General features: G+C 45.9%; 1 protein-coding gene and 1 long non-coding RNA gene across 5 annotated transcripts in view; one reads left to right on the top strand and one right to left on the bottom strand.

The window, feature by feature from the left end:
- The window catches only part of LOC138748363 (uncharacterized), a 34,753-nt gene extending 26,875 nt beyond the window's left edge, over positions 1-7,878 (bottom strand). For all 4 annotated transcript variants that reach the window (XR_011347973.1, XR_011347974.1, XR_011347976.1 and 1 more), the window contains exon 1: positions 7,702-7,878. This is a non-coding gene — a long non-coding RNA (uncharacterized lncRNA). The remainder of the gene's footprint in view (positions 1-7,701) is intronic.
- Positions 7,879-7,986: 108 nt separating this feature from the next.
- On the top strand, positions 7,987-11,865 carry atp6v1f (ATPase H+ transporting V1 subunit F). Its single transcript, XM_069909691.1, has 2 exons — positions 7,987-8,181; positions 11,022-11,865. The coding sequence occupies exons 1-2, from the start codon at positions 8,024-8,026 to the stop codon at positions 11,221-11,223; spliced, it is 360 nt and encodes a 119-aa protein (XP_069765792.1). The 5' UTR covers positions 7,987-8,023; the 3' UTR covers positions 11,224-11,865.
- The last annotated feature ends 207 nt before the right edge of the window (positions 11,866-12,072 follow it).

The raw sequence follows: 12,072 nt of genomic DNA, 5'->3' as shown, positions 1-12,072 counted from the left end.
AAATCTACTCCCCCGAATCTTGAGACTGTGTCCTCTGGTTTTAGTTTCCCCGGCCAGCTCAAAAAACCTTCCTACATCTATCCTGTCCATACCCTTCATAATCCTATAGGTTTCTATAAGATCTCCTCTCATTCTTCTGAACTCGAGCGAATACAATCCTAGATGATTTAATCTTTCATCATAAGTCAACCCCTTCATCCCACGGATCAACCTAGTAAACCTCCTCTGGACCGTCTAGCGATGAAGGCCAACATTCCATTTGCCTTCTTAATAACCTGCTGCACCCGCAACCTAACTTTTTGTGATTCATGCACACGTACCCCCAAGTCCCTCTGAATATTAACATCTCCTCTACCTTGACTGGCATGTTCCCTCCCTGAACTCACTATCCTCCATATTCTTAGCAAATACAGACAAGTATTTATTTATGATCTTGCCCATATCCTCAGAATTCAGATTGGTCCCTGTGCAGACCCACTCTGAGCTACCTAAAGTACACAATGATTTGGGTCTTTCCTTAGGATGTTTTATGGTTGGTTCTTTTATCTACGTAATTTCTGAAGAACTCTCTGGTTAATATGCTTTCTTTTATTTTCTTTAAATAACTTGTCATTCCTGGTTCCCACTCTTGCCAAACTTACTGGTCCTGAACCCTCTTTTAGGTCATAGAAATCTATTGCTCAGTATCGTGCCGACCTAATAACCTACTCTAACAACTGTACAATAAAGTATAACATGGAATATTAATTTAAAATCTCATGCATCTCCTATGGCTTCATACAGTCATGTTAATTTTTTTTTAATGAGACCCATTCATTTATTCTGCCTGCCAGATCAATCTCATATCTTTTTAACCTTCTGAGCCTTCATACTCATTAAATCAGGAAGGCATGGTTGACTCAACACCTTTACAGTCTGGTGATCAGGACTTGGGTTCGAATCCCGCACGGTCTGTAAGGAGTTTATCTGTTCTCCCTGGGGTCTCCGGTTTCTTCCCACCGTTCAAAATGTACTGGGGGTGCAGGTTAATTGGGTGGCACAGACTCGAGGGCCAAAATGGCCCGTTACTGTGCTGTATGTCTTAAAAAAGGACAAGAGGTTGCTTTGGCAGACAATGTAAAGGAATATCATAAGGGTTTCAACAGGTATACTAAAAACAGAAGATAATAAGGGAAAAAATTGGTCCCCTTGATGATCAGAGTGATTGGCTTTGTTATGGAGCCACAAGAGATGGGGGGGAGATATAAAGTTTTTTTTTCCCATCAGTATTCACTCAGGAAACTGGCACAGATTTATGGGAAATAAGTAAAACAAGTAGTGAAGTCATGGAACTTATACAGATTAAAGAGGAGGAGCTGCTTGGTGTCTTAAAGCAAATAAGGGTGGATAAATCCCTAAGGCCTAACAAGATATTCCCTTGGATCTTGATGGAAGCTAATATTAAAATTGCAGGGGCTCTGGCAGAAATATTTAAACTGTCCTTAGCCATGGGTGTGGTACTGGAGGATTGGAGGGTAGCTCACATTGTTCCGTTATTTAAAAATGGCTCCAAAGTAACCCTGAAAATTATAGGCCAGTGAGCTTGATGTCAGTAGTGGGTAAATTATTGCAAGGTGTCCTAAGAGATCAGATATACATTTGTTTGGACAGTCAGGGACTGATTAGAGATAGTGCGTGGTAGATTGTGTTTAACCAAAAGTGTGTTTTTTGAGGAGGTTAACAGGAAAGTTGATGAAGGAAAGGGTGTGGATGTTGTCTACATGGACTTTAATAAGGCTTTTGTCAAGGTCCCACATGGGACATTAGTCAAGAAGGTTCAGACGCTTGGTATTCATGGTGAAGTAGTAAACTGGATTTGACAATTTGTGAATTGGAGAGGCCAGAGAGTAGTGGTGCTTCTCAGACTGGAGGCCTGTGACTAGTGGTGTGCCTCAGGGATCAGTGCTGGGATCATTGTTGTTTGTTATCTATAATCAATGACCTGGATGATAATGTGGTGAATAAGGTGTTGTGGACAGTGAAGAAGGTTTTCAAAGCTTGCATTGGGATCTGAACCAGCTGGAAAAATGGGCTGAAAAATGGAAGATGGAATTTAATGCAGATGAGTGCAAGGTGTTGTATTTTGGAAGGACAAACCAAGAAATGACATACAGGGTAAATGGTAGTGTACTGAGGAGGCAGAAGAACAGAGGGATCTGGAAATACAGGTACATAATTCCCTGAAAGTGGTATCACAGGCAGATAGGGTTGTAAAGAGAGCTTTTGGCCTTCATAAATCAAACCTTTGAGTACTGTAAAGGAGTTGGGATGTTGTGATAAAGTTGTGAGGCCAAATTTAAAAAAAATTGTGTTCAGATTTCCAGGGAAAGGTTGAACTATTCCCTGCAGTGCAGAAGAATGAGGGGAGATTTGATAGAGGTATTTAAAATTATGAGGGGGATAGACAGTAAATGTGGATAGGCTTTTTCCACTGAAGGAGGTGAGATACAAACCAGAGGACATGGATTAAGAGTGAAAGGGGAAAAGTTTAGGGGGAACTTCTTCACATAGAGAGTGGTGGGAATGTGGAAGGAGCTACTAGCTGAGGTGGTGAATGCAGGCTCAATTTTAAGACTTAAGAAGAATTTGTACAGGTACATGGATGGGAAAGATATGGAGGGCTATGGACTGGGTGCAGGTCAGTGGGTCTAGGCAGAAAAATAGTTTGGCACAGACTAGAAGGTTCAAAAGGGCCTGTTTCTGTGCTGTTATGTTCAATGGTTCTAATGGAAAGATTTAAATGGCTGAGTGGGCTTTAAGGAGCAGAATTCAGCTATTCATCCCAATGTCTTACAGTCTCTTTAGCAAGGCCCTCAATATATTAATGTTGGAGGTTTTCTTGGACATAGCAAAAAAATTCCACCTTATCCAAGCCCTTAGCATTTTGGGTGATAAGTCAATACGAGGGAAGTTAATATACTCAATAATACTACCCCAATTATTCTTCCTATCTTCAATCTTCCTACACATCCACTCCTCCAATTTCTGTTGACTATTGGGGGGCATATAATATACTGTGATCCCAAAGTTATCATTCCCATACTAAGATACACTTACTCAATGATCCTCCAAATCTCTAAGGACTGTAATGTATTCCCTCATCAAAAAGGCACTCCTCCATCACACAATTCTTTGGAATTGTCTCTCCTGGTGGCTGAGCTTGTTCAAAATAGAGATTTGGTACAAATTCAAGAGATGTGGAAGAGTTGAGGAAGATGGATTGAGGCAAAAAATCAATAACAATCATAATGAATGGAGTGGGCTTCAATGCCTGCTCTTATTTTTAAAAAAAATTAATAGATTGAGGAACAGGATATTTCCCTTTGAGGGCAACAATAACAGATAATCTTGAATCTCACATTTCCAGAATTCAGTTTTATATGCTCTTATTTCATCCTTCCCTCCTTGTCGCACTTCCTTTCAGCATCATCACCAATGCTTTTCAATTTGTCCCATCCCAGAGCACGCCTAATATTGTGTGTGGAGGAAAATTGGCCTCCCTGCCCGTCTGGAATGTGTGTACTGCGAGAAGTCACGTGCCCTCCCCATCTGAAACTTATTCAGAAGTCATATCAAGGTTGTACTCCAGCCACTAATTAGTGCACACCTTGTCATTGGCTAATTTATATACCTTTGTACTTCACAAAAACCTAGTGGCCCAAGGCAATCAACTTAACCTTGCTGGCACCAAGCCTCTGGTTTCCTGGTCTGTACCCTCCAGCAACCACCTGCAATACACACATTCCAGGCAGGCAGGGAGGTCACATTTCCTCCATACACACCTATACTTTGTTTTCTTTGTCCCTTCCCCTTTAGATTTGTTTGCTCTTTTTATCTCAATTGATGAATAATATCATAAACCAGAAACATTCATTTTCCAACATTTTCTAAATTTATTTCTTCTATATAGGCAACCAATCTACCACCCTAAATATTTACTTATCTAATGGGCATACCATCTACAAAAGTGCATCAGGAATAATTTACAAATGTTCTTTCAATCCCCTCCAAAGCCATGAGCTCCACCCAACAAACAAAAAACAAGAGTAGCAGCTGATGAGAACACCAACAGCTATAAGTTATACTTCAAATCTCCTCTCTGCTCAATTAGCAAACACAATCAGTTTCTTTATTGCTGAGGGGCAAAACTTCTGGACACCAAAGTCCCCAAAGAGTCAATTTCTACAGGTGTACCATGGAAAGCATTCTGACTGATTGCATCACTGTCTGGTTTGGAGGAGCCAATGCACAGGATAGGAAAAAACTCCAGAGGGTTGTTAACTCGGCCATCACCATCACAGACATCAGTCTCCACTCCATTAAGGGCATCTACAAGAGGTGGTGTCCTGAGAAAGTAGCCTCTCTCCTCATGGACCCTCACCCTCTTCACATTGCTACCATCAAGTAGGAGATACAGGAGCCTGAAGACAAACACCCAGTGGCACAAGGACCATTTCTTCCTCTCTTCCATCAAATTACTGAATGGACAATGAACAACAGACATTACCTCTCTTTCTATTACTTTCCACCATTTATTTTAAATGCAATTTATAGCAATATTTGAATTGGAATTCAGCTGCAAAACAACAAATTTTGTGACATGTTCATGATAATAAAATCTGATGCCCATTACCAAGGTTGAGTGCAATTTCACCACTGCAGTGGTTCACACAAAAACACCATTCTGGCATTACCTTGGCAAATATCTTTGGCAATACATATTGACTTTGACAAGAACATAGAACAACACAGCACAGTACTGGCCCTTCAGCTCTCGATGTTGTGCCTACCCATATATTCCTTCCTAAAAAAAAAAGTACTAGACCCTCCATACTCTATAACCCTCTATTTCTCTTTCATCCTTGTGTCCGTTTAAGAGTCTCTTAAATGCCCCGACCCCAGCAAGACATTCCAGGCACCCACAACTCTCTGTATTAAAAAAAAATTACCCCTGATGTCTCCCCTAAACTCCCTCCCTTACATAGTTCCTCTGGTTTGCTGATCCTGCCCTGGGAAACAAGTGCTGGGTGTCCACCGTATCTATGCCTCTCATAATCTTGTTGACCTCTATCAAGTCTCCTCTCATCCTTCTATACTCCAAAGTGAAAAGTCCCAACTCTGCTAACCTTGCCTCATAAGACGTTTCCCAATCCAGGCAACATCCTGGTCAATCTCCTTTGCACCCTCTCCATAGCTTCCACATCGATGGTCTTACCAGAGATTTGTAGAGCTGCAACATGACCTCTCTACTCCTGAACTCAACCCCCTATTAATGAAGCCCAGCATCCCATAGGCCTCCTTAACTATCCTATCAACCTGTGCGGTGACGTTGAAGGATGTATGGATTTGAACCTTAATATCCCTCTGTTCATCTACACTCTTAAGTAATGGACCATTAAACCTGTACTCAGCCTTCTGGTTTGTCTTTCCAAAATGGATCATCTCATACTTTTCCAGATTGAATTCCATCTGCCACTTTTCTGCACAATTCTGCATCCTGTCTACAACATTAATCTCCATCCACAACTTCTCCAACCTTTTTGCATTCTGCAAACCAACTGACCCATCCTTCTGCCTCTTCATCAAGGTCATTTTTAATTAAAACAAAAATCACAAACAGCAGGAGTCCCAGAACAGAACCTTGTGGCACTCCACTAGTGATCGACCTCCAGGCAGAATACTTTCCTTCCTCTTCTACTCTCTGCTTTCTTCCTACAAGCCAATTTTTTATCCACACAGCCAAGATTCCACTAATCCCATGCCTTTTGACTTTCTGGATGAGTCTCTTGTTGGGGACCTTGTCAAATGCCTTGCTAAAATCCATATAAATCACATCATCAATTTCTTTTTTTTTACCTCCACAAAAAACTCATTTAGACTTGTGAAGCACGGCCTTCCCTTCACAAAGCCATGCTGACTATCCTTGAGTAGATTGTACTTCTCCAAATGCTCATATCCTTGAGAATCCTCACCACTGACATAAGACTCACCAGTCTGTAATTCCCAGGATTCTCCCTATTACCTTTTTTAAACAAGAGAACTATATTTGCTATTCTCCCATCCTCCAGCACCTGCCCTACAGACAAAAAGGATTCAAAGATCATCATAGCTACTGCCCCAACAATCTCTTCTCCCACTTCCCACAGGAGCCAGGGGTACATCACATCTAGCCCCAGGGGACTTGATGTTTTTAAGGAGATCCAACACTTCCATTTCCTTAATCTCCACAATGTCCAGCACACAGGCCTGTTCAATTTCAACCTCAATGTGATCAAGGTCCTTTTCTCTTGTGAATTCTGATATAAAGTATTCATTTAGGACCTCCCCAACCTCCACAAGGGTGCACACTTCTCTTGCAGATGGAAATCAAAACAGAAAAAGCTGGTAGCACTAAGCAGGTCAGGCACCATGCATGCAAGAAAAACAGAGCCCCTTTGTCAGAATTGGTACAAGAGGAAAAGTTAATTTGAAGTGCAGGATAGGGCAAAACAAACCTTTGAGTGCTTCAGACAACAACTCATCTACATTTATCTACTGGAACCTTTGTTAAACCACTTGGAACTCGCAATGTGTTTCATTGAATGCACTGTAGGATGGGTCAGGAGGTAAAGGATTTCATCAAGAGGAAATTGTGGTTAAAGAAACATCAAATAAATCCAGACCAGGATTACCCTGGGCTTTAGAAATGACAGATTAATCCAATTGGTAGTGCAGATAATAGAAACCATGGGCAAAAGCCAAAGATGAGGGGGGGGTGGGGGGGTTGGTTGAAAAATAATTGGGTCATTCCTGGACAATGAATTAAAAAGTAGCATGTTGATTGGCAGTGAAGAGTGGTCCATCCAAATGACTGGAGAAAGCAGAGCTTTCTCTTGACTGGTATGTTGGATGACCAATGAAGAGGAGACAAAGTGGAGGTGGAAGTGACATGCTGTGATGTAGTTAGAGAGCGAGGCACAGATAGCTTGGAGGTTAGTGAAACACCATTACAGCAGTAGCAACCCTAATTGGAATCCACTGCTCTCTCCAAGGAATATGTATGATCTCCCCATGTCTGCCTGGGTTTCCTCCAGATGCTCCATTTTCCTCCCATGTTACAAACTCCTAGGGGGTTGTCTAGAGAGTGGTTGACGGAATACATCACAACCTGTAGAGCTGCTGCAAATTGTATTAATAAAGTATTATTTAACAGTAATCCAGGCAGTGACCTACCATTTGATTATAGTTGGCAATGTGGGTGGATTTTGAAGTGTTGAATGACCTCACAAGAATGCTAAAAGTAGAGATAGAATGCAGCAGACCCAGAGGCCTACCACACAGACTGAAGCCTAGGTCTCGCCTGATCCTTTTTCCCTGGGCAGCTGACTGTCAGACCAGAGAGAACAGGTAACTGTCTTCAAGAGGCTAAAGTTATCAGTGCTGGTTGAACTTTGTAAAGGCTGTTAAAATGGAGATAAGGAGAGAGAGAGAGAGAGAGAGAGAGAGAGTGAAACAATGTTGCCTTGGTGATGTATCTTCATCCTTGCTACATAAAGGACACTATTGGACCTGCTGAGTTTCTCCAGCATTGTGCTTTTACTTCAACCACCGTGTCTACAGACTTCCCCAATGTTGCTGATACATCAATTAGTGCACAAGAGGCAAACAAACAAAGCCAGTTACCTGACATGGAGCCCAGAACGAAGACGGGATACCTTTCCTCTCGCTTGCGTCAGGCCTCATTATAATAACGCAGGAGAAGTCAAAGTGGGAGTGAAATGCCACTCTGAACCACTTGTACATCAGCTGTGAGGACGTCGTCTCTTCCTCTGCACTCGCTCAGGCATTGAAGGGGTGGGGTGGGTGGGGCGGGGCGGGCTCACTGCGCACGCTCAGTTGCCGTGAGAGATGACGCAATTGAGGGGCAAAAACTGATTGTGGCACTGCGCATGCGCGTAAGGAGACGGCCCGGAGCTTGCGCAGTTGTGAGGGGAGTGGCACTGGCATGGCGGGTCGGGGCAAGCTGATCGCAGTGTTGGGGGACGAGGACACCTGCACCGGCTTCCTGCTTGGTGGCATCGGCGAGCTCAACAAGAACAGGAGGCCCAACTTTCTGGTGGTAGAGAAGGAGACGAGCGTGGCGGAAATCGAGGAGACTTTCAAGTGAGAACGCTGCGCATGGGGGAACGGCTCCGGCCGGGGCCAGGCAGAGGGGAGAGGACCGGGGCTTCCGGGCGGGTGGTCGGACTCGGTACGGGGACCGGCCTCCTGAGTGGGTTGCCTGGCATGGGAGATGGAGACGGGGGCTGTCTGGGAATAGGAGATGGGGATAGGGATGGGGCCTGCCCGGGTGGAGGAGATGGGGGGGGGGGGGCTGCCCGGGTGGAGGAGATGGGGGGGGGGCTGCCCGGGTGGAGGAGATGGGGGGGGGGGCTGCCCGGGTGGAGGAGATAGGGGGGGGCTGCCCGGGTGGAGGAGATGGAGGGGCTGCCCGGGTGGAGGAGATGGAGGGGCTGCCCGGGTGGAGGAGATAGGGGGGGGCTGCCCGGGTGGAGGAGATAGGGGGGGGCTGCCCGGGTGGAGGAGATGGGGGGGGGCTGCCCGGGTGGAGGAGATGGGGGGGGGCTGCCCGGGCGGAGGAGATGGGGGGGCTGCCCGGGTGGAGGAGATAGGGGGGGGCTGCCCGGGTGGAGGAGATAGGGGGGGGCTGCCCGGGTGGAGGAGATGGGGGGGGGCTGCCCGGGTGGAGGAGATGGGGGGGGGGGCTGCCCGGGTGGAGGAGATGGGGTCTGCCCGGGTGGAGGAGATGGAGGGGCTGCCCGGGTGGAGGAGATAGGGGGGGGCTGCCCGGGTGGAGGAGATAGGGGGGGGCTGCCCGGGTGGAGGAGATGGGGGGGGGGCTGCCCGGGCGGAGGAGATGGGGGGGGGGCTGCCCGGGCGGAGGAGATGGGGGGGCTGCCCGGGTGGAGGAGATAGGGGGGGGCTGCCCGGGTGGAGGAGATAGGGGGGGGCTGCCCGGGTGGAGGAGATGGGGGGGGCTGCCCGGGTGGAGGAGATGGGGGGGGGCTGCCCGGGCGGAGGAGATGGGGGGGCTGCCCGGGTGGAGGAGATGGAGGGGCTGCCCGGGTGGAAGAGATGGAGGGGCTGCCCGGGTGGAGGAGATGGGGGGCTGCCCGGGTGGAGGAGATGGAGGGGCTGCCCGGGTGGAGGAGATAGGGGGGGGCTGCCCGGGTGGAGGAGATAGGGGGGGCTGCCCGGGTGGAGGAGATAGGGGGGGGCTGCCCGGGCGGAGGAGATGGGGGGGGCTGCCCGGGTGGAGGAGATGGGGGGGCTGCCCGGGTGGAGGAGATGGAGGGGCTGCCCGGGTGGAGGAGATGGAGGGGCTGCCCGGGTGGAAGAGATGGAGGGGCTGCCCGGGTGGAGGAGATGGGGGGGGGGGCTGCCCGGGTGGAGGAGATGGTGGGGGGGGGGGCTGCCCAGGTGGAGGAGATGTGGATATTGATTTAAAGTAACTGTCACACGGGTTAAAAGGAAATTATTTTATTTTCCTCCCGCAGTTGTCAGGGGTCTGAAGCTCACTATCTGTAAGTGTGGTAGAAGCTGAAACCCTCATTATACTGTATTTTTTTAAAAAGTAATTGAATATACACTTGAAGATCCATGACCGGAAGGGCTACTGATTTAGTGATGAATGGTGAGATTAGGTTGAGTAGATTATCTTTTCTGCTGTTAATTTCAGTGGTTCAGAATGGCATATTTTGTGATAAACTACTTGTGAGCTGAGCAGAGCAACTAACTCTTCCACTATTTCCCCCTTTCTCACCTTGGTTCTTGTTAGGACTGGTTACAGTCCTGATTTTGACTGCTGTGTCGGCTTCAGATACATTGCAAAATGTTTTCAGCAAGAGGTGGGGAATTCTGAAAGTGAGACTGACCAATCAAATAGGGAAGTGGATTCCTCCTGTTATTGAGGAAGTGCCACTCTTTCATTCAGTTAGCTACTTCCTGGCTTGGATTGACTTGCCTCATCCCCCCCACTGTGGATCCCTTTGCTTTCTTCCCCAACAGCAGAAGGTGGGCTCCATTTGCTCCCTCTTCCTGCATCATTTCAGGAACTGAGTTACAGGGAGAGGTTAAACAGGTTAGGATTTTTTTTCCCCTGGACCATAGAAGAATGAGGGAAGATTTGATAGAGCTATTTCAAAATTATGAGGGGGATAGACAGAATAAATATGGATAGGATTTTTTCCCATTGAGCATAGGTCAGATACAATCCAGAGGACATGGGTTAAGGGTGAAAGGGGAAAAGTTTAGGGGGAGTGTCTTCATGCAGAGTGGTGGAAGTGTGGTATTAGGTGCCAGGTGAAGTGGTGAATACAGCCTAATTTTAAGAAGATTTTGGACAACATGGATGGGAAGGGTTTGCAGGTCAGTGGAACTAGGCAGAAAATTAGTTTGGCTCAGACTAGAGTGATTGATGGCCTGTTTCTGTGCTGTAATATTCTAACTTTCCACAAATAATTCCACAAGGGGCAGCACAGTTAGCGAAGTGGTTAACACAATGCTGTTACAGCACCAACAATCAGGATTCAAATCCTGTGCTATTTGTAAGGAGTTTGTATGTTCTCCCTGTGTTTGCGTGGGTTTTCCCTGGGGACTCTGATTTCTTCCCATCCTTCAAAGATATACAGGGGCCATAGGTTAATTGGGTGGCATGGGCTCATGGGTCAAAATGGTCTGTTAGCGTGCTGTATGTCTAAATTAAAACATTTAAAATTAAAATAATTAATGGTCGAGTTTTGCAATAATGGGCCTAGGAACTATCTTGTCTGCCAAATTCAGTGAAGCAATGGATGTGTGTAAAGCTAGGTTCTGGACTGAGGGTTTGGGGTTTGTTTCTGGATCCGGTAAAACCAAAACACTAGTTGATTTTGTTTGATGATCCTGTCTGCATTTTTGCCAGGTGCTCAGAATAATATTTTATGTTTCTCTTTACTCTGCAGAAGTTTCTTGAGTCGTGATGACATTGGGATCATTCTGATAAATCAGTACATTGCGGAAATGATTCGCCATGTCATTGATGCACATACGTTGTCCATTCCTGCTGTGCTGGAGATACCATCAAAGGAGCACCCGTATGATGCTTCCAAAGACTCCATTCTGCGACGTGCCAAGGGAATGTTCAGTACTGATGACTTCCGGTAGATGGACAATGTAGTGCTTGCTTTGTGTGACTGATGGCTTCTGTCACGACGTTGCTGTATGTTGAACAGAGTGTTAATTCCTCTGCTGGACTTCGTAGCAATCATTCCTCACTCTCACTTTGGATAGGTAATCCCAACCCACCGTTCAGTGACCTTTCACCTACTAGAAATCTGAGTAATGGAATCAGAACTGAGGCATGTTTAAGTATGATATAATTTCTATTTAATTCTGACCCTGCCCTGAAAGTATTTAATGGTATTGGTACTGTGCTAACTGTTGTTAATTGAGATAGCTCTGTGCTGGGCCTATCGAGATGTGGGGAAGAAGGAAGAAAATTTTAATCACTGAAATTAAAAATTGATAGTAATTGGCTGCTGTGAGGTGTTTGAACCCCTCCCAAAAAAGCACTCTTATCTGGGATGAAAGGATGGGTTCAAGCTCCAAGTTTTCAGTTTGGTTACTATTTTCTGGACTTGCCACTAAACAGGATGTTTGGTGATGAAATTGCAGCGTGGGTCAAGTTCTGCTTGTGCTAGTTAACAGAAGCTGAATGTGGTTCTGATCTGGTCTCATTGAGTCTTTATATTGTTGTTTGTCCTTGATCATTGTGTCAATAAATAAAGCAATATTATAGTGTTATAAGCTTCTGATTTTGTGCAGGACACAACATTTCTTGAGCTTTTTTTTGTGGTTTACTCTATTCCCTATATTTAATTAACTGTGTTTACTTAGAAGTGCCATTGCTCTCCTAACCCACATCCACAATACCCATTTATCATTTTGCAAACACCAATTTATTCAAAGTAGAATCCACAGGAAACCATGCCTCATCCACCTTTTACCTCCTGC

This window comes from Narcine bancroftii, chromosome 13 (assembly GCF_036971445.1).
Source record: "Narcine bancroftii isolate sNarBan1 chromosome 13, sNarBan1.hap1, whole genome shotgun sequence".
Lineage (NCBI taxonomy): Eukaryota > Metazoa > Chordata > Chondrichthyes > Torpediniformes > Narcinidae > Narcine > Narcine bancroftii.
This window is presented reverse-complemented; position numbering and strand designations above follow the sequence as displayed.